This window comes from Salmo salar, chromosome ssa10 (genome assembly GCF_905237065.1).
Source record: "Salmo salar chromosome ssa10, Ssal_v3.1, whole genome shotgun sequence".
NCBI classification, from domain to species: Eukaryota; Metazoa; Chordata; class Actinopteri; order Salmoniformes; family Salmonidae; genus Salmo; species Salmo salar.
In genome coordinates this window covers 52,446,486-52,474,484 of record NC_059451.1, presented here as the reverse complement: position 1 = coordinate 52,474,484, position 27,999 = coordinate 52,446,486, and the positions used below count along the sequence as shown (strand labels likewise).

The 27,999-nt window shown below is 48.0% G+C and overlaps 2 protein-coding genes across 3 annotated transcripts; both read right to left on the bottom strand.

Annotated features, from left to right (window-relative positions):
• On the bottom strand, window positions 1-18,427 carry olfml2ba (olfactomedin-like 2Ba). Of its 2 annotated transcripts, none has more exons than XM_014123465.2 (8): window positions 17,979-18,427; window positions 16,799-17,062; window positions 15,995-16,102; window positions 14,761-14,928; window positions 5,604-5,892; window positions 2,925-4,397; window positions 1,103-1,279; window positions 1-915 (listed from the first exon to the last, which is right to left on the bottom strand). In XM_014123465.2, the coding sequence occupies exons 1-8, from the start codon at window positions 18,177-18,179 to the stop codon at window positions 266-268; spliced, it is 3,330 nt and encodes a 1,109-aa protein (XP_013978940.2). In that variant the 5' UTR covers window positions 18,180-18,427; the 3' UTR covers window positions 1-265. The 2 variants fall into 2 exon arrangements, with proteins under 2 accessions (XP_013978940.2, XP_045543890.1); XM_045687934.1 differs by having other exon boundaries at window positions 16,799-16,991; window positions 17,979-18,411.
• Window positions 18,428-18,828: 401 nt separating this feature from the next.
• Window positions 18,829-27,965, bottom strand: LOC106560502 (torsin-1A-interacting protein 2). Its single transcript, XM_014123467.2, has 4 exons — window positions 27,808-27,965; window positions 23,769-24,707; window positions 20,514-20,702; window positions 18,829-20,329 (listed from the first exon to the last, which is right to left on the bottom strand). Exons 2-4 carry the CDS (start codon window positions 24,673-24,675, stop codon window positions 19,563-19,565), a joined length of 1,863 nt encoding a protein of 620 aa, XP_013978942.1. The 5' UTR covers window positions 24,676-24,707; window positions 27,808-27,965; the 3' UTR covers window positions 18,829-19,562.
• Window positions 27,966-27,999: the final 34 nt, after the last annotated feature.

The window sequence follows — 27,999 nt, the reverse complement described above, 5'->3', positions numbered from 1 at the left end:
TACAGTACATTCATTTCTCTCACAATGGTTTATATTACAGTATATACAACATATGTTCTTTAGACTACAGCAAAAGTTTTGCATATTGTAGCTTCTCTACTGTTTAAACAAATTGTCAGGTCAATAAAAACAAATCAAACACAGTGACAGAACAGCAAGCTTTATAAAGGCTTTATAAAGGCTGACATGAGTGGCCAGGAGGACTGGTCTACAATCCACTTCAACTCATAGAATCTCTTTGCTCTTTTCACTTCTGGTAATTATTTTATACAAAAACAAAGTGACCTTTCCCGACCTCTTGCAAGGGGTAAACGTAGGCAAAGTCGACGTTGTACGTGACCTGGTGTCCGTTGTCCCAGGCGTACAACTTTCCCTCCTTGGGGTTGTAGTCGATCTGTGTGGTGTAGGTGTAGTTGTTGGTGAAGGGCATTCTGGGAACCATCTGGGTGTTGGTGTGCGTGTCGAAGGCGTACGACAGGTTGGCGTCCTTCTCGTTGTAGCTGTCGACGGCGTACAGGACGCCACACACGATAAAGCAGTTCCCATAGCGGTTCCTCCTGAGGCCTGTCCTCCAGGTAGTCTCCCTCTGGGTGCTGAGGTCAGAGGGGTTCAGCCGCGTCAGGACGATCACTTCCTGTAGGAAGCCCTCATCGTCCAGTGCAGGGTAGATGACCCACAGGCCGCTCTCGTCCACTGCGAAGTCGACGTCGGAGTGACCTCGCCATTGCCATGGTGTGGAGACCTCGTGGAACACGGCGTCGTGCAGCGTGGTCCAGGCCGCCACGTAGCGCAGACGCAGGTCGAACTTGATGACGTCACGGGAGAAGGCGCGGTTATAGTAGAAGGCTCCGTCATAGACCACATGTCCCGTTCCGATCCAGTTGTAGGAAAGCTTGTAGGAGTTGGTGAAGCGTCCTTGTGGGGAAAGAAAACAAAGAGATAACGTATGGCCACAGACAGAATCAAGATAAATGACACAATCATCTGAAAATGAAAGAATCTGAATCTGGCCTCAGTATAACACCATTATAAAAATCTAATGACAAGTTCCTCTCTGAGGAGGCAAGGAACATGAAGGATTGTGAAAAAAATAGCTAAATACCTAATTTGAAAGTCTCCATGTTGCGAAACTCCAGCAGGTTGTTTCCGTAGTAGTAGTTAGTGACGTAGATCTTGTCGTTGTTGGCCAGAGGATCCTTCATCCAGGCCCCCTCATTCCGGCCGTAGGTGTTATGGAGGACTGGCTCAGAGATGGTGGACAGAGTGTCCTTACACTCTCCTGTGGATACACAGATTGTCAGTTAGAGCAGTGTACCCAATCACAACCCTCTCCTGGGGGACCGCTACCCAGATAGTCCAATCATAACTCTCTCCTGGGGGACTGCTACCCAGACAGTCCAATCACAGCCCTCTCCTGGGAAACTGCTACCCAGATAGTCCAATCATAACTCTCTCCTGGGGGACTGCTACCCAGACAGTCCAATCACAACCCTCTCCTGGGGAACAGCTACCCAGATAGTCCAATCACAACCCTCTCCTGGGGGATCACTACCCAGACAGTCCAATCATAACTCTCTCCTGGGGGATCGCTACCCAGACAGTCCAATCACAACCCTCTCCTGGGGGATCACTACCCAGACAGTCCAATCATAACTCTCTCCTGGGGGATCGCTACCCAGACAGTCCAATCACAACCCTCTCCTGGGGGATCACTACCCAGATAGTCCAATCATAACTCTCTCCTGGGGGATCGCTACCCAGACAGTCCAATCACAACCCTCTCCTGGGGGATCACTACCCAGATAGTCCAATCACAACCCTCTCCTGGGGAACAGCTACCCAGACAGTCCAATCACAACCCTCTCCTGGGGGATCACTACCCAGACAGTCCAATCACAACCCTCTCCTGGGGGATCACTACCCAGATAGTCCAATCATAACTCTCTCCTGGGGGATCACTACCCAGACAGTCCAATCACAACCCTCTCCTGGGGGATCACTACCCAGACAGTCCAATCACAGCCCTCTCCTGGGGGACCGCTACCCAGACAGTCCAATCACAACCCTCTCCTGGGGGATCACTACCCAGATAGTCCAATCACAACCCTCTCCTGGGGGATCGCTACCCAGACAGTCCAATCATAACTCTCTCCTGGGGGATCGCTACCCAGACAGTCCAATCACAACCCTCTCCTGGGGGATCACTACCCAGACAGTCCAATCATAACTCTCTCCTGGGGGATCGCTACCCAGATAGTCCAATCACAACCCTCTCCTGGGGGATCACTACCCAGATAGTCCAATTACAACCCTCTCCTGGGGGATCGCTACCCAGACAGTCCAATCATAACTCTCTCCTGGGGGATCGCTACCCAGACAGTCCAATCACAACCCTCTCCTGGGGGATCACTACCCAGATAGTCCAATCATAACTCTCTCCTGGGGGATCGCTACCCAGACAGTCCAATCACAACCCTCTCCTGGGGGACCGCTACCCAGACAGTCCAATCATAACTCTCTCCTGGGGGACCGCTACACAGACAGTCCAATCACAACCCTCTCCTGGGGGACCACTACCCAGACAGTCCAATCACAACCCTCTCCTGGGGGACCGCTACCCAGACAGTCCAATCACAACCCTCTCCTGGGGGACCGCTACCCAGACAGTCCAATCACAACCCTCTCCTGGGGGACCGCTACCCAGACAGTCCAATCACAACCCTCTCCTGGGGGACCGCTACCCAGACAGTCCAATTACAACCCTCTCCTGGGGGACCGCTACCCAGATAGTCCAATCATAACTCTCTCCTGTGTTCTAACCCTATACTGATGCACCTGATTAAACTAAATAATCATAAACCCTTAATGAATGACATTAACCTACCCTAGTAGTATTTTAATGTGGAACGATAAGAAGAACCTACCAAGCTTCCTGGTGGATGTTTGTTGCCCTGGTTCCTTTGGGTCCTCAGGGGTCCCTCCCTCCTCCTCCCAGCTGATGCTGTACCTGCGTCTGGCAGGTTGAGGCTGGCCGATGGTGGTGGTAGTAGAGGTGGTGGTGGTGGTGGTAGAGGTGGTGGTGGCTGGTGGTCTAGTGGAGGAGGGGGTGGTCTGCCTCTGTGTTGTGGGAGACAAAGTCAACCTAGAGCTTTCCGTTGGCGATGCGGTAGTCGCTAGCAAGACCGTTGTTGTGGGCATTTTAGGAGTTATTGTCAAAGCAGCAGTTGTCGTCTCAACTGTAGTGGTCTTTGTGTTGATGGTCGAAGCCTCTGTAGTTATTGGTAGTCTCTGAGTGTTGAGCTTGTCGACTGTACTAGTGCTTGCAATGGTCTCTGATAGTCTTTTGTTTTTCACTTCCAAGGCCCTTAGTGATTCCAAACCAGTGCTTTCCAAGGCCATGACAGGTGTGTCAGTCGGTCTGACTGTCGTCCGCCTCATGGTCTCCTTGGATACCGGAGCGGTTGTTGTAGTGACTGGTCCCTCTGTGGTCTGAGTGATGCTGGCTGGTTTGACCATCATGGGGATGGGCCTCTCAGTTCCTCTAGTGGTGGTGTGACCAGTGGTCTCAGCCATGGTTGAGTTGATATCAGCGTTCCTGGTGGAGGTGACCGTCAGGTCCTCTGCTGTATGTCCTGTGGTGGTTGAGTTAATATCAGCGTTCCTGGTGGAGGTGACCGTCAGGTCCTCTGCTGTATGTCCTGTGGTGGTTGAGTTGATATCAGCGTTCCTGGTGGAGGTGACCGTCTGGTCCTCTGCTGTATGTCCTGTGGTGGTTGAGTTGATATCAGCGTTCCTGGTGGAGGTGACCGTCAGGTCCTCTGCTGTATGTCCTGTGGTGGTTGAGTTAATATCAGCGTTCCTGGTGGAGGTGACCGTCTGGTCCTCTGCTGTATGTCCTGTGGTGGTTGAGTTAATATCAGCGTTCCTGGTGGAGGTGACCGTCAGGTCCTCTGCTGTATGTCCTGTGGTGGTTGAGTTAATATCAGCGTTCCTGGTGGAGGTGACCGTCTGGTCCTCTGCTGTATGTCCTGTGGTGGTTGAGTTGATATCAGCGTTCCTGGTGGAGGTGACCGTCTGGTCCTCTGCTGTATGTCCTGTGGTGGTTGAGTTAATATCAGCGTTCCTGGTGGAGGTGACCGTCAGGTCCTCTGCTGTATGTCCTGTGGGGAATGCAGTCGTCTTAGAAGTCACTGTTGCTACAGTGTCGGGTTGCGTTTGGATGGGATGTGTTGATTGGCTGGTCTGCCTGGCTCCTCCTACTTGGTCTCTGCTCTTTGGCCGAGCAGCTCTTGGTCCCGCCTTCTCTTTGGCTCTTTGAGGGGCTCTGTGCTGGATAAGCTGCTCCTCGATGAGGAGGTTGACTGGGCCGTCGCCACTGAACGAATCATACTCAAAGACTGGTCAGAGAAAATAATACAAACAATAGTTTACACATCAGGACAAAATGGTCAGTTTAATGTTAAACAGAAGAGATGACGGCCTGTAAGGCGGGCACTTCTGACTGTGACACCAAGACGAGTAATTCCAGCTCTTGAAAGAAATACAAACACTATTAAAAGAGCCAAATGACCCTGGCTGCTTGTGATGCTGAGGCTCTGTGGAAATGACCCTGGCTGCTTGTGATGCTGAGGCTCTGTGGAAATGACCTTGGCTGCTTGTGATGCTGAGGCTCTGTGGAAATGACCCTGGCTGCTTGTGATGCTGAGGCTCTGTGGAAATGACCCTGGCTGCTTGTGATGCTGAGGCTCTGTGGAAATGACCCTGGCTGCTTGTGATGCTGAGGCTCTGTGGAAATGACCTTGGCTGCTTGTGATGCTGAGGCTCTGTGGAAATGACCCTGGCTGCTTGTGATGCTGAGGCTCTGTGGAAATGACCCTGGCTGCTTGTGATGCTGAGGCTCTGTGGAAATGACCCTGGCTGCTTGTGATGCTGAGGCTCTGTGGAAATGACCCTGGCTGTTTGTGATGCTGAGGCTCTGTGGAAATGACCTTGGCTGCTTGTGATGCTGAGGCTCTGTGGAAATGACCCTGGCTGCTTGTGATGCTGAGGCTCTGTGGAAATGACCCTGGCTGCTTGTGATGCTGAGGCTCTGTGGAAATGACCTTGGCTGCTTGTGATGCTGAGGCTCTGTGGAAATGACCCTGGCTGCTTGTGATGCTGAGGCTCTGTGGAAATGACCCTGGCTGCTTGTGATGCTGAGGCTCTGTGGAAATGACCCTGGCTGCTTGTGATGCTGAGGCTCTGTGGAAATGACCTTGGCTGCTTGTGATGCTGAGGCTCTGTGGAAATGACCCTGGCTGCTTGTGATGCTGAGGCTCTGTGGAAATGACCCTGGCTGCTTGTGATGCTGAGGCTCTGTGGAAATGACCCTGGCTGCTTGTGATGCTGAGGCTCTGTGGAAATGACCCTGGCTGCTTGTGATGCTGAGGCTCTGTGGAAATGACCCTGACTGCTTGTGACTTTACATCAGCTGTTTACAGCTGCTGTTTCAGCATAGCCAGGGACCAGCCATTCTAAATAGCAGTTTGTGGAAAAGACAGAGATAGATATGTTGTCCGTCTGATGAGCTCAATAAGATCTGAGATCTCAAAGTCAGAACTCACAATTCTCCCCTGGCTCCCCGTCATCAGCCACCATTTGGTCAAACTTGTAGAAGGTCATCCCTCTGATCACCATCCCTTTGGGGCCAGTCTTCACCCCCTGGGACACCCCCTGGGACACCCCCTGGGACACCACCTGGCTCGCTTGGCTGGCCCCATCCTGGGGGGTCACCTCTGGGATCACCTGGGCAGTCACCTGGGGGGTGGGGCTGGGTCCTGGTCCTGAAGCATCTGTCTTAATTAAGGGTCTGGAGGAATCATGGCCTCCATCAAATCTCTCCTCATGCCTCTCCTGTCAAGAGGATGAAACATACCCATTCTTATCAGTTTGAAAAAGAAACGGTCAGAAGTATCCTGATAAACAAGCACAATGATTACACAATACCTGGCAGAAGTATCCTGACAGACATTACAAATTGAGTTCTGTCCTGGATTTGTTTTCTTATTCTCGTTCCCCTCAAGTTGTGCCATTATTGTCAGAGTATGTTTTGATAAGTGAAAACAAGAAACATTTGAAAGGAACTGAACATACTCTTGAGACAACATATCAATATATTGAATAATTTGAACGTAGTGTCCAGGTCCGCCCGTCCCCGCTGGACCGTTTCCCTGGGTGCATACCAAATGGCACCCTATTCCCGATATAGTGCACTACTTTTGGGGCGGCAGGTAGCCTAGTGGTTAGAGCGTTGGGCCAGTAACCGAAAGGTTGCAAGATTGAATCTCCGAGCTGACCAGGTAAACATCTGTCGTTCTGCCCCTGAACAAGGCAGTTAACCCACTGTTCCTAGACGTCATTAAAAATAAGAATGTTACTTGCCTAGTAAAATAAACATTTTAAAATACTTTTGACAAGGGCTCTAACAGGGCTCTTAATAGGGCTTTAACAGGGCTCTAACAGGGCTCTAACATGGCTCTTAATAGGGCTTTAACAGGGCTCTAACAGGGCTCTAATAGGGCTCACTACTCTAATTAAAAGTAGTGCCCTATAAAGAGGATGGCGTTAGCCTGCCTGGATGCCTCTGTAATATCCACATCCACTAGCCTGGCTGGATGCCTCTGTAATATCCACATCCACTAGCCTGGCTGGATGCCTCTGTAATATCCACATCCACTAGCCTGGCTGGATGCCTCTGTAATATCCACATCCACTAGCCTGGCTGGATGCCTCTGTAATATCCACATCCACTTGCCTGGCTGGATGCCTCTGTAATATCCACATCCACTAGCCTGGCTGAATGCCTCTGTAATATCCACATCCACTAGCCTGGCTGGATGCCTCTGTAATATCCACATCCACTTGCCTGGCTGGATGCCTCTGTAATATCCACATCCACTAGCCTGGCTGGATGCCTCTGTAATATCCACATCCACTAGCCTGGCTGGATGCCTCTGTAATATCCACATCCACTAGCCTGGCTGGATGCCTCTGTAACATCCACATCCACTAGCCTGGCTGGATGCCTCTGTAATATAATATCCACATCCACTAGCCTGGCTGGATGCCTCTGTAACATCCACATCCACTAGCCTGGCTGGATGCCTCTGTAATATCCACATCCACTAGCCTGCCTGGATGTCTCTGTAATATCCACATCCACTAGCCTGGCTGGATGCCTCTGTAATATCCACATCCACTAGCCTGCCTGGATGCCTCTGTAATATCCACATCCACTAGCCTGCCTGGATGCCTCTGTAACATCCACATCCACTAGCCTGGCTGGATGCCTCTGTAATATCCACATCCACTAGCCTGGCTGGATGCCTCTGTAATATCCACATCCACTTGCCTGGCTGGATGCCTCTGTAATATCCACATCCACTAGCCTGGCTGGATGCCTCTGTAATATCCACATCCACTAGCCTGGCTGGATGCCTCTGTAATATCCACATCCACTAGCCTGGCTGGATGCCTCTGTAATATCCACATCCACTAGCCTGGCTGGATGCCTCTGTAATATCCACATCCACTAGCCTGGCTGGATGCCTCTGTAATATCCACATCCACTCCTATACCGGATGAATAATCCACTGGACCTGCCAAGCCACAAATGACTGCGGTTGTTATCTGAAATGTATGACGTGCCGTTATATTAAAGTCTATATTAAAGGAGGACGGAGTGTTCCTGGTAGTAAGGATGACTGAGTGTTCCTGGTAGTAAGGATGACTGAGTGTTCCCGGTAGTAAGGATGACTGAGTGTTCCTGGTAATAAGGAGGACTGAGTGTTCCTGGTAGTAAGGATGACTGAGTGTTCCTGGTAATAAGGAGGACTGAGTGTTCCTGGTAGTAAGGAGGACTGAGTGTTCCTGGTAGTAAGGAGCACTGACTGTTCCCGGTAGTAAGGAGGACTGAGTGTTCCTAGCAGTAAGGAGGACTGAGTGTTCCTGGTAATAAGGAGGACTGAGTGTTCCTGGTAGTAAGGAGGACTGAGTGTTCCTGGTAATAAGGAGGACTGAGTGTTCCTGGTAGTAAGGAGGACTGAGTGTTCCTGGTAGTAAGGAGGACTGAGGGTTCCTGGTAATAAGGAGGACTGAGTGTTCCTGGTAGTAAGGATGACTGAGTGTTCCTGGTAATAAGGAGGACTGAGTGTTCCTGGTAGTAAGGATGACTGAGTGTTCCTGGTAATAAGGAGGACTGAGTGTTCCTGGTAGTAAGGATGACTGAGTGTTCCTGGTAATAAGGAGGACTGAGTGTTCCTGGTAGTAAGGAGGACTGAGTGTTCCTGGTAGTAAGGAGGACTGAGTGTTCCTAGCAGTAAGGAGGACTGAGTGTTCCTGGTAATAAGGAGGACTGAGTGTTCCTGGCAGTGAGGAGGACTGAGTGTTCCTGGTAGTAAGGAGGACTGAGTGTTCCTGGTAGTGAGGAGGACTGAGTGTTCCTGGCAGTAAGGAGGACTGAGTGTTCCTGGCAGTAAGGAGAACTGAGTGTTCCTGGCAGTAAGGAGGACTGAGTGTTCCTGGCAGTAAGGAGAACTGAGTGTTCCTGGCAGTAAGGAGGACTGAGTGTTCTTGGCAGTAAGGAGGACTGAGTGTTCCTAGCAGTAACGAGGACTGAGTGTTCCTAGCAGTAACGAGGACTGAGTGTTCCTGGCAGTAAGGAGGACTGAATGATCCTGGCAGTAAGGAGAACTGAGTGTTCCTGGCAGTAAGGAGGACTAAGGAGGTGATGGAACTGTTTGATGAAAATAAAAGTCATATTTTGAATTATAAATGTGTTTTTGTCAGGAAATTGTGTTAAAGGTTGAATGCAGACTTTTTTTTATTTCTCCATATCAAATCATTGCTGGTTAACAATTAAGTACCTTACTCAATTAAAATGGTAAACAATAAACAGAAATAGCTTCTTAACAGAGCAATTTCTCAAGAAAGAATTTACCTGGGAAAGGGAAAACTGAAGAAGAAAAAATCTCTTATTGGCAGAGGTTTGGAACTCGCATTCTTATTGGTCTATTAACTAAAAACAGACTGACATTTCAGGCAGTCTTTTCAGAGAGGGGGGATTATCATTATTTTCACAATTTCACTGTAAGATTCCAACCTCGGTGTGGAAATAGATATAAAATACAGGAATATCACATTTTTGACTGACTGGACCTTTAATACAGCCTGTTAGTGTCATACATTGGCCAAAGCATGACTGCACCAAAGCATGACTGCACCAATCAGCACCATGTGGAATCAATGATTACTGGTGTTCTGTAAGCAATGGTCACATGACTGTTTTCATCTTCCTCTCTGCTTCATTCTATAGCAAGATATCTCCACGAGTGATAAGTATAATTGTTGTCTTTATCTGCTGTCTACTGCTGTCTTTTTGCTAGCTAGGGCCATCTATATTAAGTGCTGCCTGTCTTCCCAGCAGCCTACTTGGTGTGTGAAGTGCTGCCTGTCTTCCCAGCAGCCTACTTGGTGTGTGAAGTGCTGCCTGCTCATAACTTGCAGATGATTGTTGACACATCAACCAGGATTAAGGGGCAGGACAATTTGGGGCTATTGTCATTTTGGTAATCGGTGCCTGTATTGGAGGGGGAGTGGTTTCTCCTCTCCTAGGCAATCAGCAATTAGTACAAGGAGGTGTGCTCTTCACCTCTGCTAGGCAACTAGCAATTAGTGTTAGTACTTCAGTCTCCCCTGGTGTTTCAGCGGGAGCTATAAGTGGCGGTCTCGTCTGCAAAAGTAAGACCGTCGCCGAAACAAAGATGGTTGTTCGAGGAAGGAACTAGAGGAAGGCTCCAGTCTCGCACTTGAGTATCTTACCTAGTTATTTTGTGTGTTTTCTATACCTGTTCACTCCTCTTCCTGTAGGCTTTACAGACGCTGCAACTCTTATAATTGTGTGTACCCTGAGCGCACAACCCATGTGGAATTCCTGGTTTCTGGCAGCGTTTGGAACTGCCAATCTGCGGTCAAGAGTTCCTCTCAGCCTATTCTGCCCTTCAGTCCTTTGACCTTTTGTCCCTGACGGAGACATGGATCAACCTCAGAGAACACTGCTACTTCAGCTGATCTCTCCATCTGACTACGTTTCCTCTCATTGTCTGAAAGCATCTGGTCGTCACGGCTGCGGCACAGGGCTACTCATTTCTCCTAACTGGAGATGTAATTTTTTCTCACCTGTCCAGCTCCTCATTTGAATTCCATGCTGTCACTTGTCAACTCAAGCATTACATTGTTGTCTTCTATCGCCCACCAGGTGCCTTTGAAGAGTTCCTCAATGAGCTTGACACCTTGAATGAGCTCATTTCCTGACGATGACTCACCCCTATTCGTACTTGGCAACTTCAACCTCTCGACGTCTGTCTTCTATTAATTTATTTCAAACTCTCTCTTTCCCTTCCTCGCCTCTTTTGACCTCACCCTTTCCCAGTCCCCTCCCTCTCACAAAGCAGGCAATTTGCTTGACCTCATCTTTACTAGAGGCTGTTCTCCTACTAATCTCACTGCAATCCCCCTCCAAGTCTCTGTTCTCCTACTAATCTCACTGCGGCCACCCTCCAGGTCTCTGTTCTCCTCCTACCCACGCAGCCCCTACCCATCTCTCCTCCTACCCACGCAGCCCCTACCCATCTCTCCTCCTACCCACGCAGCCCCTACCCATCTCTCCTCCTACCCACACAGCCCTTACCCATCTCTCCTCCTACCCACGCAGCCCCTACCCATCTCTCCTCCTACCCACGCAGCCCCTACCCATCTCTCCTCCTACCCACGCAGCCCCTACCCATCTCTCCTCCTACCCACGCAGCCCCTACCCATCTCTCCTCCTACCCACGCAGCCCCTACCCATCTCTCCTCCTACCCACGCAGCCCCTACCCATCTCTCCTCTCTCTCCCTTCTGATAAATCCTTCTCCCTCCTGATTACGCCTCTTCAAACCTACTCTCCTCCCTTTCCGCATCCTATGATTCGCACTGTCCCCTTACCCTCCTGGCTGGCTCGGCCCTCCCCTCCTGCTCCGTGGCTGAGTTACTCATTGCGAGCTCAGAACAGGGCTGCGGGCAGTTGAGCAAAAATTGAGGAAAACAAAACTTTTGGAGGACCTATCATCACTCCCTTCTCTCTACCTTCTCATCTGCTGCTAAAGCCACTTTCTATCACTTTACATTTGAAACTTCTGCCTCTAACTCTAGGAAACTCTTTAACACCTTCTCCTCCCTCCTCCACCCCCTTCCTCCTCCCTCTCTGCGGGCGACTTTGTCAACCACTTTGAAAAGAAGGTTGACGACATCCGCTTTTCATTCACTCAGCCTATTGAGTCCACTGGTCTCACTCACACAGAACTACCTTACGCCTAGACCTCTTTCTCCCCTCTCGCCAGATTAAATCCTGCGACTAGTGAGATCTGGCCACCCAACAACCTGCCCACTCGACCCCCATCCCTTCCTCCCTTATCCAGACCATCTCTGGAGACCTTCTCCCATTCCTCACTTCCCTCATCAACTCATCCCTGACCACTGGCTGCGCCCCCTCTTACTTCGAAATGTCCCGAGTCGCTTCCCTCCTTAAGAAACTAACACTCGACTCATCTGATGTCAAAAACTATAGACCTGTATCCCTTCTTTTCTTTCCAAAACCCTTGAGTGTTCTGTCTCTGATCAACTCTCTCGTTATCTCTCTCAGAACAATCTTCCAGACCTGAACCAATCAGGCTACAAGATGGGTCACTCAACCAAGACTGCTCTTCTGTGTCACGGAGGCTCAACACAGCCAAAGCTGACTCTCTCTCCTCTGTTCTCATCCTACTAGATCTATCCGCTGCCTTTGACTCTTTGAACCATCAGATCCTCCTCTCCACCCTCTCAGAGCTGGGCATCTCAAACTCTGCACACTCTTAGATTGCAACCTACCTGGCAGGCCGCTCCTACCAGGTGACGTAGAGAGGATATGTGTCTGCACTACATGCACTCACTACTGGTGTCCCCCAGGGCTCGGTTCTTGGCCCTCTCTTTTTCTCTCTATACACCAAGTCACTCGTCTCCATCATATCCTCACATGGTTTCTCCTAGTATTGCTATGTGGGTGACACTCAACAATTTCTATCCTTTCCCTCTTCTGACACCCAGGTGGCGACATGCATCTCTGCGTGCCTGGCAGATATCTCAGCTTGGATGTCGGCCCACCTCAAGCTCAACCTTGACAAGACAGAGCTGCTCTTCCTCCCGGGGAAGGCCTGCCCGCTCAGACGATTGATAACTCAACAGTGTCACCCTCCCAGAGTGCAAATAACCTTGGCGTGACCCTGGACTAGACCCTGTCATTCTCGGCACAGGTCCTAATCCAGGGACTTATCTCCCGTCTTGACTACTGCAACTCGCTGTTGGCTGGGCTCCCCGCTTGTGCCATCAAACCCTTGCAACTTATCCAGAATGCTGCAGCCTGCCTATTTTCAACCTTCCCAAGTTCTCCCATCCCACTCCTCCGCACTCTCTACTGGCTTCCAGTCGGAACTTGCATCCACTATGGTGCTTGCCTACGGAGCAGCAAGAGGAACTGCCCCTCCCTGCCCTCAGGCTATGCTCAAAACCTACACCATGTTCTGCCACCTCTGGTCTCTTGGCCCTCGCACCCCTACGGGAGGGCAGCTCCTGCTCAGCCCAGTCCAAGCTCTTCTCTGTCCTGGCACCCCAATCGTGGAACCAGCTTACCCCTACAGCTAGGACCGTGCCCATCTTCCAAATGCACTTAAACCCTACCTCTTCAAAGAGTAAACATTTCAAGGAGCGGGACACTAATCCGTACGATTATAATAAATCCCGCTATGCCCTCAGATGAACCATCAAACAGGCAAAACGTCAATACAGGAATAAGATTGAATCCTACTACACCGGCTCTGATGCTCATCGGATATGGCAGGGCTTGCAAACTATTACGGACTACAAAGGGAAACCCAGCCGTGAGCTTCCCACTAACGCGAGCCTACCAGACGAGCGAAATGCCTTTTATGCTCGCTTCGAGGCAAGCAACACTGAAGCATGCATGAGAGCACCAGCTGTTCCGGACGACTGTGTGAACAAGCTCTCCATAGCTGATGTGAGCAAGACCTTCAAACAGGTCAACATTCACAAGGCCAGACGGATTACCAGGACGTGTACTCAGAGCGTGAGCAGACCAACTGGCAAGTGTCTTCACTGACATTTTCAACCTCTCCCTGACAGTCTGTAATAGCTACATGTTTCAAGCAGACCACCATAGTCCCTGTACCCAAGAAAGCAAAGGTAACCTGCCTAAATGACTACCGACCCGTCGCACTCACGTCGGTAGCCATGGCTCACATCAACATCATCCCGGAAACCCTAGACCCACTCCAATTCGCATACCGCCCCAAAAGATCCACAGATGACGCAATATCAATCGCACTCCACACTGCCCTTTCCCACCTGGACAAAAGGAACCTATGTGAGAATGCTGTTCATTGACTACAGCTCAGCATTCAACACCATAGTGCCCACAAAGCTCATCACTTAGCTAAGGACCCTGGGATTAAACACCTCTCTCTGCAATTGGATCCTGGACTTCCTGATGGACTGCCCCAAAGTGGTAAGGGTAGGCAACAACACATCTGCCACGCTGATCCTTAACACAGGGGCCCCTCAGGGGTGCGTGCTCAGTCCCCTCCTGTTCACCCATGACTGCGTGGCCAAGCACGACTCCAATGCCATCATTAAGGTTGCTGATGACACAACAGTGGTAGGCCTGATCACTGACAATGATGAGACAGCCTATAGGGAGGAGGACAGAGACCTGGCCATGTGGTCCCAGGACAACAACCTCTCCCTCAACATGAGCAAGACATCGGAGCTGATCGTGGACTACAGGAAAAGGGCCGAACACACCCCCATTAACATCGACGGGGCTGTAGTGGAGCGGGTTGAGAGTTTCAAGTTCCTTGGTGTCCACATCACCAACAAACTATCATGTTCCAAACACACCAAGAGAGTCGTGAAGAGGGCACGACAGCACCTTTTCCTCCTCAGAAGACTTGGCATGGGTCCCCAGATCCTCAAAAAGGTTCTACAGCTGCACCAGCGAGAGCATTCTGACCGGTTACAACACCGCCTGGCATGACAACTGCTCTGCATCCGACCGTAAGTCACTACAGAGGGTAGTGCGTACTGCCCAGTACATCACTGGGGCCAAGCTTCCTGCCATCCAGGACCTCAATACCAGGCGGTGTCAGAGGGAGGCCATAGAAATGGTCACAGACTCTAGTCACCCAAGTCATAACTGTTCTCTCTGCTACCACACGGCAAGTGGTACCGGAGCGCCAAGTCTAGGTCCAAAAGACTCCTTAACAGCTTCTACCCTCAAACCATAAGACTGCTGAACAATTAATCAAATAGCCACCTGGACTATTTACATTGACCCCGATCACTGCCCTGGGGAATTGGGATCTTTTTTTAGACCAGAGGAAAGAGTTTCTCCTATTGGCCCTCCAACACCACTTCCAGCAGCATTTGGTCTCACATTCAGGGACCGACCCTGCTTAGCTTCAGAGGCAAGCCAGCGGTGGGATGCAGGGTGGTATGCTGCTGGCATGAAGAAAGTAATCGATGTTGATACAATGGGATCCCAATGTGTTTTTTTAAAGTTTTTTTGTAAAGCCACTCGAGAGCATTGGTGCTGCAGTGCTACCAAACCTGATGACCCCCAGATCCTACCCACCTCTTTATTCTGATAGGCTGTAGCCACATCACTCAGCCTCTTCTTCTCCTGCCTCAGGGGGAGCGAGGGGGGTGGTGTCTCCTTCACCTGCTGTGGCTGGATAGAGGGTCTCTTCTCTTGGCCTGGACCAGCCTCATCCTGGCTGTGGTTCTGAGAGACTGCTTGGTTCTAGTTGGACACATATAGGATGTTTTCTTATGGTAAAATAATGATGACAATGTTTGTCGGTACTTTAAAATAGACTGTATCTCATTCACAAGCAGCTACATTTAATAAATATCAGGCACTCAATAAGTGAGCATGTTCTCTGAGAAAGGGTACCTTGACCAAAGAAGGGTGTTTTTCAAGACATAAAATGTTTAACTCACAATTTATATTTTATTTATTTTTTATTTCACCTTTATTTAACCAGGTAGGCTAGTTGAGAACAAGTTCTCATTTGCAACTGCGACCTGACCAAGATAAAGCATAGCAATTCGACACATACAACAGAGTTACACATGGAATAAACAAAACATACAGTAGAAAAATCTATATACAGCGTGTGCAAATGAGGTAGGATAAGAGAGGTAAGGCAATAAATAGGCCATGGTGGCAAAGTAATTACAACATAGCAATTAACAGTGGAATGTTAGATGTGCAGAAGATGAATGTACAAGTTGAGATACTGGGGTGCAAAGGAGCAAGATAAATAAATACAGTATGGGGATGAGGTAGATGGGTGTGCTGTTTACAGATGGGCTATGTGCAGTGATCTGTGAGCTGCTCTGACAGCTGGTGCTTAAAGCTAGTGAGGGAGATATGAGTCTCCATTAAGAAAAGTTATGCTTCAGGCATAATTCATTTCTAATTTCCATCATTTAAATGGAGTGTGTTGGACACAACCTCAAGGTCCATAAAGGCCAGTCGCCTGTGGCATGCATCAGAACCACTAATAAAGCAGAGTAATGGCTCCTGGGAGACCCGTTCTATTCTAAGTGATTGGTTTCCTTCCATTCAGCTGGCCCGTCTGGTTGTCCTAATCTACAACATACAGTATACACCCAGTCTACTTACTGTTTCATATGGAGTTCTGTTTTCATTCAGTGTGTGGGCGTACTGCTGTGCTCACCACATCTCAGATTCATTTCACTCCCTTTGTCCAAGTACTGTATGTGCCCGTCAGCCCATGATGTATATAGCCTACACTTTACAGGTGAGATAAGGCTGTCTTCCTCGGTGATGGAGGACTTACCTTTTCAATGTTTTCCACACGGTCCAGGAGCTTAGTGGTGACGGAGTGGAGCTTCAGGAGATCCAGGCCATAGAAGGATCCCTCCAACAATTCAGTAATCATGGAGAGCTAGAACGGATTAAGTCATTTCCATCAGACGGGTTGCTCTCATTCTGAGCACAGCACAGACATGCCATTATCAAACTATTTCCCACAGCCCATCCATAGGGATTACTCTCTCAGCACAGACATGCCATTATCAAACTATTTCCCACAGCCCATCCATAGGGATTACTCTCTCAGCACAGACATGCCATAATCAAACTATTTCCCACAGCCCATCCATAGGGATTACTCTCTCAGCACAGACATGCCATAATCAAACTATTTCCCACAGCCCATCCATAAGGATTACTCTCTCAGCACAGACATGCCATAAAACTCCATAGCCCATTCATAGGGATTACTCTCTCAGCACAGACATGCCATAAAACTCCATAGCCCATCCATAGGGATTACTCTCTCAGCACAGACATGCCATAAAACTCCATAGCCCATCCATAGGGATTACTCTCTCAGCACAGACATGCCATAAAACTCCATAGCCCATCCATAGGGATTACTCTCTCAGCACAGACATGCTATAAAACTCCATCCATGTGTATAAAATTTGAAATTGAACATCCAAATCCTCAAATGAATCCTAAAAGGTGTCAGAAGATAGAAGCTGCAGTGACACTGATAGCCCCTCGTCAACTTGACACTGTTGAGAAGGACACAGACAGTCATCATTTGAAATATGATGGAGTAGATCCAGGCTATCACCTTGATGTTATCCTTCCCAGCTTCCCGTAGCTGCTTCAACCTGAAGTCCCCCTCGCAGGGGTTGACCGCCGACGGAGGAGCGATGCAGGCGCACTTGCACTCTGGCCCCGAGGTGATCGTCTCCACCGTGTAGTAGTCCTGCGCCGTGTCGCTGCCTTCTTCTATCCGCCTGCAGGCGCTCCTGCTCAGGGGTCTGACAACACATTTACAGCGACAGTCAGAGCCTTCCGAGAGGGCTTTCACTTTGTCATAATCACCCAGCAGCTACAAAGAGAAGAGGACGGACGCATTTTCCACCACGTATAATCAGAACACATTTTACTTGATACAAATGCATTTTGACCATATGTTCAGTATAGGCATGCTTTCAGTATAGGACTTTTCAGTGTAGGAATGCTTTCAATAGTGCCCTGTTTTTAGTGAAGGCATGCTTTCCATTTTGGCATGCTTTCAGTATAGGCATGTTTTCAGTATAGGCATGTTTTCAGTATAGGCATGTTTTCAGTATTGGCATGTTTTCAGTATAGGCATGTTTTCACTACAGGCATGTTTTCAGTATTGGCATGTTTTCACTATAGGCATGTTTTCAGTATAGGCATGTTTTCAGTATTGGCATGTTTTCACTATAGGCATGTTTTCAGTATAGGCATGTTTTCAGTATTGGCATGTTTTCACTATAGGCATGTTTTCACTACAGGCATGTTTTCAGTATTGGCATGTTTTCACTATAGGCATGTTTTCACTACAGGCATGTTTTCAGTATAGGCATGTTTTCACTATAGGCATGTTTTCAGTATTGGCATGTTTTCAGTATAGGCATGTTTTCACTATAGGCATGTTTTCAGTATTGGCATGTTTTCAGTATAGGCATGTTTTCACTATAGGCATGTTTTCACTATAGGCATGTTTTCAGTATTGGCATGTTTTCAGTATAGGCATGTTTTCAGTATAGGCATGTTTTCAGTATTGGCATGTTTTCAGTATAGGCATGTTTTCAGTATAGGCATGTTTCCACTATAGGCATGTTTTCAGTATTGGCATGTGTTCACTATAGGCATGCGTTCAGCACCACCATATATTAAAATACTGAATCAATATTGACTAATGCAAATAACAGATCTGTTGACATGAACTACTCTTCCAGTTGATGACAGGCTAGGTGATGTCACCATGGACCTACCTGGGTCAGAATGTTATGATGCGTGTCCATCTCTTCCTGTAGCGTGTCATTCTGATCTCCAAGGTCCTCTTTGTGTTCGGGTTTAATCCCAGGATTAGTGTCCGCAGGTATGGCCGTGCCCGCACACTCCTTTGGGGCAGCTGAACACAACGCAAAAAACACGCACCATATTACGCACAGGAAAGCCCTTTTACACATCATGTAGGCTAAGGCCCAGAAGAAAAAACCTGCTTAAAAAAAAATGCCTATCACTCTAAATTTGAGATTATATTTTCATTTAATCCTAGATGAAATGCATCTTTCTATTTCATCAGCAAATCGCCTTTTCCTGCTTGGTAAGTGAAAAGCAAGTGTTTTATGGTCCTCTGTGTGTAAGTGCATCTGCTGGGAGTGACTGCGGGGGATGAGAGGGACTGGGCTCAGTGCGCTGGAGTCCTAGGACGGACGAGAGAAAGGAGAGGACCTGAAAGAACGGGGGCAAGGAGGAGTTTAACTGCGCAAAGGGGAAATGCCAAGTGGCGCACACAGTGAACACAAAGGGTAGCCCTGTTGGAAATATAATGAATATGAGTGTCCATTTAAATGGTTGAATCGTGATCATGTCCGTCACATACATTTTGTGAGTAGTTTGTCTTTAAATAGTTTATGAAGCAACTTTCCTAGACAGAAGAGAATGAACCAAGCTACAGCCATGCAATATGGTCTTTGGTGCCCTCTGGTGGTACTCCACGAGGCAGACCAAAGACTACTTTGCACCTGTCATTTAGCCATTTCTAGATTTCTGGAGAACGAGCCAGCTCATGAAATATACACTCATTCTACGAAGAAGAGAATACACACATACCCCATATTTATTATTTCCATTTAAGGCACATTGTTTTATTGATATCTTTGCTCTCGTCAAAGTCCTTGACAGGTGAGGCAATCTGGGTAATCCTGACAAGGTAAACCCCTGGTTACAACAACACACACACACACACACACACACACACACACACACACACACACACACACACACACACACTCCAGAAGGCTGCACTTCAATAGACATATATAGGATAATTAAAATATGACAGAGTAAACAGACTCATAATAATCACAACCTTCATTAATAACCCAATCTCAATCATGCTGTACATACAATACACACCCTGCAGTGTCTTCCAGATTACTAATTACTACATTACTCTCATTTCTCTCTGGGTGTGTGTTTTTCTTTCTTGGTTCTGCCTTTTGTAGTAGACTGAACTTATAAAGTGGCAAGTGGTCAACCATTGCTATTCATGTCCCTGTGTGCTGTGAGCATCATTAAAACATCACATCTGATGATGATGATGATGATGATGGCAACGTTATGAAGGATGTGAGGATAGATGTTTCAGATAGTTTAGTGATTGGTGTATTAGAAGATTAGCCTGGGTGCCAGTCTTCCTGCTCTCTCGTCAACTCCCTATGGAATTGTGACCGCCCCCCCCCCCAAAAAAATGGCATTGACAATTGAAGTAGGCAAAAAAAAAAAAAAATCACAAACTGATCTGGGACCAGGCTAGCAGAAGGTGGAACAGTAAAAACAGACAGGGGGTTTTACACACAGCCACTCTGCTCTATGCTCTGCTCTACTGCCACTGGCAGGACCAGGTGGGAGATGCGGCTCCACAGACCACTGAATTTGTCCAAGTCCATCATGTCAAAGGCTGCCGGCTGGTCAGAGGAGAGGAACTTGTCCTGCAGGTGGTCATCAACCATCTCCTCCACAGCACTCAGTCCCAGGCTGGCCGGCAGCTCCTCCTCACCCCCCAGCAACACAGTGAAGATGAGCAAGGCCTCCTTGTAGGCTGCATTCTCGTGGTCACAGTAGCGGTAGAATATGATCGTGGAACCCGGGGGTAGCTCCTCAAAGCGGTGGATGACGGCTACAGGCTGGCCTCCCTCGAAGGCACCCCGCAGCTGGGTGTCGATGTCCAGCTTGACCTGGTCGCTGTCCTGGCCAGTCTTGCTGGCCCCGTCGATGTGGACGGAGGAGGCGTTGAGGGCAGAGGAGAAGGCGGAGGCCAGACGCAGGGCAAGGCAGTGCAGCGTCTTCTCCCCCCTGCGGCCTGCTGTCAGCATCAGGCTGACTGGCTCCGTGGGCCGGGCCGTCTGGAGGTGCCTCTCCAGGTGGATCCTGCTCCTCCTCCACAGCTCAGAGCGCTGCCCGGGGAACAGGGCCTCCATCTTCTTCATCTCTCTGTGGAAAGTCTCTGTTCGGTTGAATGCTGTGTGGTCAGGGGGAGACTCAGGGTTGAACAACATCACTGCCACGGCCAGCAGCAACACTAGAAGCCCAGTGAGCTTCAACATTGATGCATTTCCTGTAGAAAAAGCAGAAACAGGCTTCAGTTATTTGTTGTTATGATTTCCATGGTTTAGAATTAGTCCCGAGGGAGAATAAAATAAAATATAAAATTCCTTGAATTGCAAGTGCCACATCAAATCAGTCAGAGACTACCTAGTGTCTACTAACCAATGAAAACAGAAAGGAAGTGGCAGTCTTACGGGATCGGTCTTCACGTTTTTTAGTAGCCCTCTGGTCTATGATGAGTGGGATCTGGGGCTCTACAGCTCCATCCTTATCTTCCTCTGTAGAGCCTCTCTCACTGCTCTCCACTTGGGCAGTGGTGTTCTTCTCTGGATCACGGCCTGGCTGTTCCATCCCTGCAGCAGAAGGCTCCGTCTCCTTTTTTACTAGAGCCACAGGAAACACAAACAGAGGATGAACACAATAAGCAGTGTCTAGTGAAAGTATACACACCCCTTGCACAGTCGTGCACCTCTCTGATTCAGAGGGGTTGGGTTAAATGCAGAAGACACATTTCAGTTGAATACATTGTTGTACAATTGACTAGGTATCCCCCTTTCCCATTTTGATGCCATCAATTTAAATAACAAAAATTGACAAAATTATGTTTTTCTTACAGATCTACACATCCTACTCCACATGATCAAAGTTAAAGAAATTATAGATTTAGATGGAGATGGTTTGATTGTGTATGTCTTTATACCCCAGAGTTAATACTTGGTGGAAGCAGCTTTGGCAGCCATTACAGAAGTAAATCATTTTGAATAAGATTCTACCAACCTTGCACAACTCTTAGGGCAACATACAGTGTACAAAACATTATATCTGAAAAGGGATTACATTTGATTGTTTTATCCTACAGATCTATTCCACATTTACAAAGTGAAACAAAATCCACTCCAAATCATCCATTCTGTTTGCAACAAAGCCGTTAAGTAATACTGCAAGACAACACGGCAAAGACATCCACTTTTTGGCCTAAATTAAAAACTAGATTGGGTCAAATCCAATACAACAGAGTAAAACCCTCTGCACGTTCAAGTATTGTGGTGGCAGCATCATGTTATGGGTATGCTTGTCACCAGCAAAACTGGGGAGTTTGTCAGGATCAGAAGAAATATGAAAGGAACAAAGCCCAGGTAAAATGTTAAGAGGAAAAGCCACCTCAGTCTTCTGAAAACTAAAACTATCCCAGGTTTAGGTTTTCAAATAAACTAAATAAACTGCTCAAAAAAATAAAAGGGAACACTAAAATAACACATCCTAGATCTGAATGAATGAAATAATCTTATTAAATACTTTTTTCTTTACATAGTTGAATGTGCTGACAACAAAATCACACAAAAATAATCAATGGAAATCCAATTTATCAACCCATGGAGGTCTGGATTTGGAGTCGCACTCAAAATTAAAGTGGAAAACCACACTACAGGCTGATCCAACTTTGATGTAATGTCATTAAAACAAGTCAAAATGAGGCTCAGTAGTGTGTGTGGCCTCCACGTGCCTGTATGACCTCCCTACAATGCCTGGGCATGCTCCTGATGAGGTGGCAGATGGTCTCCTGAGGGATCTCCTCCCAGACCTGGACTAAAGCGTCCGCCAACTCCTGGACAGTCTGTGGTGCAACGTGGCGTTGGTGGATGGAGCGAGACATGATGTCCCAGATGTGCTCAATTGGATTCAGGTCTGGGGAACGGGGGGGCCAGTCCATAGCATCAATGCCTTCCTCTTGCAGGAACTGCTGACACACTCCAGCCACATGAGGTCTAGCATTGTCTTGCATTAGGAGGAACCCAGGGCCAACCGCACCAGCATATGGTCTCACAAGGGGTCTGAGGATCTCATCTCGGTACCTAATGGCAGTCAGGCTACCTCTGGCGAGCACATGGGGGCTGTGCGGCCCCCCAAAGAAATGCCACCCCACACCATGACTGACCCACCGCCAAACCGGTCATGCTGGAGGATGTTGCAGGCAGCAGAACGTTCTCCACGGCGTCTCCAGACTCTGTCATATGTGCTCAGTGTGAACCTGCTTTCATCTGTGAAGAGCACAGGGCGCCAGTGGCGAATTTGCCAATCTTGGTGTTCTCTGGCAAATGCCAAACGTCCTGCACGGTGTTGGGCTGTAAGCACAACCCCCTCCTGTGGACGTCGGGCCCTCATACCACCCTCATGGAGTCTGTTTCTGACCGTTTGAGCAGACACATGCACATGTGTGGCCTGCTGGAGGTCATTTTGCAGGGCTCTGACAGTGCTCCTCCTGCTCTTCCTTGCACAAAGGCGGAGGTAGCGGTCCTGCTGCTGGGTTGTTGCCCTCCTACGGCCTCCTCCACGTCTCCTGATGTACTGGCCTGTCTCCTGGTAGCGCCTCCATGCTCTGGACACTACGCTGACAGACACAGCAAACCTTCTTGCCACAGCTCGCATTGATGTGCCATCCTGGATGAGCTGCACTACCTGAGCCACTTGTGTGGGTTGTAGACTCCATCTCATGCTACCACTAGAGTGAAAGCACCACCAGCATTCAAAAGTGACCAAAACATCAGCCAGGAAGCATAGGAACTGAGAAGTGGTCTGTGGTCACCACCTGCAGAACCAGTCCTTTATTGGGGGTGTCTTGCTAATTGCCTATCATTTCCACCTGTTGTCTATTCCATTTGCACAACAGCATGTGAAATTTATTGTCAATCAGTGTTGCTTCCTAAGTGGACAGTTTGATTTCACAGAAGTGTGATTGACTTGGAGTTACATTGTGTTGTTTAAGTGTTCCCTTTATTTTTTTGAGCAGTGTATATTGCCAAGGAGACACCAGAATGGCTTTCCAATAGGTTTTGAGTGTTCCAGTCTCAGTCCTGACTTAAAATTGCTTAAAAATTAGAGACAGTTTCAATATTTCTGTCCATCAATGATTCCTAAACAAATGAACTGAGCTGGAGCAACTTTGACAAAAACTATGGATATACACAATGTAAAAAAACTTTAAGAACACCTGCTCTTTTCATGACATAGACTGACCAGGTGAAAGCTTTGATCCCTTATTGACGTCACTTGTTAAATCCACTTCAATCAGTGTATCAATACTAGGAAGGTGTTCTTAATGTTTTGTGCATCACTGGTTTGGACATGAGGCTGTAGCCAATATGCATATCACATACACTTTGTCATGTAGGATATTGTTTTATGTAGGCTACATTAAACATGTATTTAAATATTATTCCAATGGTGGCCTCGCTGATCCAATTCTGATCGTAGAAATTCCTTGAGATTGTGAAGTGTGATTTTTTTTACTTATCCATTTGGAAAACTGAAATGTATATTTTTTGTGTCCAACATTTGTTTAAACTTGTCCTGGAAAGAGAACAAGTGTTAATGTCAAGACCTGCAATAAGACAGAATCAGGGAATTAGACGGTACCATTTTTTAGGGGTGAAACATTGAACTTTTCTCACCTTCAGTATCAAGATCCTCCAAGTTCTGGCTCCCCTGACCACTTGATGAACTAGGGGGTAAAGAGGAATCCTGGTTCTGGTTTCTCTGCTCTGCCGGAGTATCCCCATCTGCGGTTCTCTGCTCTGCCGGAGTATCCCCACCTGCGGTTCTCTGCTCTGCCGGAGTATCCCCATCTGCGGTTCTCTGCTCTGCCGGAGTATCCCCATCTGCGGTTCTCTGCTCTGCCGGAGTATCCCCACCTGCGGTTCTCTGCTCTGCCGGAGTATCCCCACCTGCGGTTCTCTGCTCTGCCGGAGTATCCCCACCTGCGGTTCTCTGCTCTGCTGCAGTATCCCCATCTGCGGTTCTCTGCTCTGCCGGAGTATCCCCATCTGCGGTTCTCTGCTCTGCCGGAGTATCCCCATCTGCGGTTCTCTGCTCTACCGGAGTATCCCCATCTGCGGTTCTCTGCTCTGCCGGAGTATCCCCATCTGCGGTTCTCTGCTCTGCCGGAGTATCCCCACCTGCGGTTCTCTGCTCTGCCGGAGTATCCCCACCTGCGGTTCTCTGCTCTGCCGGAGTATCCCCACCTGCGGTTCTCTGCTCTGCCGCAGTATCCCCATCTGCGGTTCTCTGCTCTGCCGGAGTATCCCCATCTGCGGTTCTCTGCTCTGCCGGAGTATCCCCATCTGCGGTTCTCTGCTCTGCCGGAGTATCCCCATCTGCGGTTCTCTGCTCTGCCGGAGTATCCCCATCTGCAGTTCTCTGCTCTGCCGGAGTATCCCCATCTGCCGTTCTCTGCTCTGCCGGAGTATCCCCATCTGCGGTTCTCTGCTCTGCCGGAACATCTTCCTCTGTAGAGCCTCTCTCACTGCTCTCCACTTGGGCAGTGGTGTTCTTCTCTGGATCACGGCCTGGCTGTTCCATCCCTGCAGCAGAAGGCTCCGTCTCCTTTTTTACTAGAGCCACAGGAAACACAAACAGAGGATGAACACAATAAGCAGTGTCTAGTGAAAGTATACACACCCCTTGCACAGTCGTGCACCTCTCTGATTCAGAGGGGTTGGGTTAAATGCAGAAGACACATTTCAGTTGAATACATTGTTGTACAATTGACTAGGTATCCCCCTTTCCCATTTTGATGCCATCAATTTAAACAACAAAATTTGATTAAAAAGGATGTTTTTCTTACAGATCTACACAACCTACTCCAGCTTTTGCAGCCATTACAGAAGTAAATCATTTTGAATAAGATTCTTCCAACCTTGCACAACTCTTAGGGCAACATACAGTGTACAAAACATATCTGAAAAGGGATTACATTTGATGTGCCCCTGGTGACTCGTTGGGCAGGACGCACCACCCTCTAGAGAGCACTGCGGTTGTGAACGGTGCATTTGTCGTACCAGGCAGTGATACAGCCCGACACATTGGTGCGGCCGGCCCAACAAGTCACCAGGGGCCAACTGCCTGCCCTCCAGAACACCTACAGCACCCGGTGTCACAGGAAGGCCAAGAAGGTCAAGGACCCCAGCCACAGCCTGTTCATCTCACTACCATACAGAAGGCGCGGTAAGTACAGGTGCATCAAAGCTGGGACAGAGAAGCTGTTTTTCAGTCTCTATCTCAAGGCCATCAGACTGTTAAATAGTCACCACTAGCTGGCCTCCGCCCAGTACCTTGCCCTGAACTTTGGTCCCTGTCATTAGCCGGCTATCAACCGGTTACTCAATCCTGCACCTTAAATGCTGCTGTCTTATGTACAGACATGGAACACTGGTCAACTTTAATAATGTTCACATACTGTTTTACCCACTTCATATGTATATACTGTATTCTAGCCCATTCTATTTAACTATTGCTGTCCATATACTATTCTATCCTGTGTTCTTCAGATAGACAGTATGTGGATATACTACATATTCTGTCTATAAATTCCCCTCATACACACACACACACCGGACTCCGACATTGCTCGTTCTTAATTACATTCTTTGACTTTTTAGATTGTGTTTGTTGTGAATAAATTGGTTGTGGAAATCATTAGGCCCTAATCTATGGATTTCACATGACTGGGAATACAGATATGCACCGGATGGTCACAGATACCTTAAAAAAAAAGTAGGGGCGTGGGTCAGAAAACCAGTTAGTATCTGGTGTGACCACCATTTACCTCATGCAGAGTAACACATCTCCTTTGCATAGAGTTGATCAGGCTGTTGATTGTGGCCTGTGGAATGTTGTCCCACTTCTCTTCAATGGCTGTGCGAAGTTGCTGGAGATTGGCAGGAAATGGAACACGTTGTCCTACGCGTCGATCCAGAGCATCCCAAACATGCTCAATGTCGACATGTCTGGTGAGTACGCAGGCCATGGAAGAACTGGGACATTTCACTTCCAGGAATTGTGTACAGATCCTTGCGACATGGGGCTGTGAATTATCATGCTGAAACATGAGGTGATGAACGGCACAACAATGGGCCTCAGGATCTCGTCACGGTATCTCTGTGCATTCAAATTGCCATCAACAAAATACATTTGTGTTCATTGTCCGTAGCTTATGCCTGCCCATACCATAACCCCACCACCACCATTGGGCACTCTGGTCACAACATTGACATCAGCAAACCGCTCTGCCCGGTACAGTTGAAACCGGAATTCACCCATGAAGAGCACACTTCTCCAGTGTGCCAGTGGCCATTGAAGGTGAGCATTTGCCCACTGAAGTAGGTCACGACGCTGAACTGCAGTCAGGTCAAGACCCTGGTGAGGACGACGGGCACGCAGATGAGCTGCCCTGAGACAGTTTGACAGTTTGTGCAGAAATTCTTTGGTTGTGCAAACCCACAGTTTCATCAGCTGTCTGGGTGGCTGGTCTCAAACGATCCCACAGGTGAAGAAGCTGGATGTGGAGGTCCTGGGCTGGCGTGGTTACACGTGGTCTGCGATTGTGAGGTCGGTTGGACGTACTGGCAAATTCTCTAAAACGATGTTGGAGGCGGCTTATGGTAGAGAAATTAATATTCAATTCACTGGCAACAGCTCTGGTGGACATTCCTGCAGTCAGCATGGCAATTGCACGCGCCATCAAAACTTGAGAATCTATGGCATTGTGTTGCGACAAAACTGCACATTTTAGAGTGGCCTTTTGTTGTCCCCAGCACAAGGTGCACCTGTGTAATGATATGCTGTTTAATCCGCTTCTTGACATGCCACACCTGTCAGGTGGATGGATTATCTTGGAAAATTAGAAATACCTAACTAACAGGGATGTAAACAAAGGTGTACACAAAATTTGAGAGAATTAAGCTTTTTGTGCATAGGGAAATTTTCTGGGATCTTTTATTTCAGCTCATGAAACATGGGACCCGCCTATACTCTGGCTTAAAGATTTAATGTCACGTTTTGGACAACCCAATAAAATGTACATAGAAGTGTGTTATAGATCTGTCACTCATTGAAAGCAAGTCTAGGAGGCGGTAGATCTGTTCTATGTGCGCTATTTCTATGCTCTCCGTTCTTAGAGATTCTTCGGGATTTTGACAATAAAGCCCTTCATCTACTTCCTCATAAAATGAACCGTGGGTTCCTTTTATTTCTCTGTTTGCAGTTTGAAGGAAATCGCTAACTAGCATAATTGCTAGCTTCCTTCATACTGGATGCAGACACCAAAGTGGTAACCATAAATTCATATGACATTAGAGATTTAGATAAAGGCCTTAATGGCCAAAATCCCGAAGTGTCCCTTTTATTTTTGTTTTGCTCTTTTACTTTCGGTTTTGTACACCAGCTTTAAACAGCGGAAAATACAATATTTTTGGATACATATTTCCCAGCGGTTTAGATGGTGCGTTGATTCTGTACACTTAGTGATTGTTTTGTCACAAACTTAAATTAGGCAAACTGTTAACGTTAGAATTTTAGCAAACAGAAAATGGCGGAACGATTTCTGTTTATCTGAAGTGATATTAAGTTAGTGTTGCTAGCCATTAGTATAACCACTGTAGTGGTTATTTACCATAATTGTTTGTATTTCTATAGTGTTATGAATATACTTACCCACTGTATCGCCTTCCTCAGATAAATATCCGCTTTGAATTTGCCTCTTGGTACAGAGGAGCAATAAGAAATGTCGCAGAATGACCGCTTATAGCCGGAAAATAGATTCGTTAGCTATTTGTTTCACAACGAACTCTATAGAACGTAGCACTTATTTCCGGTGTTCTGTCGAAACAGCCCCTCCTAGGAAAC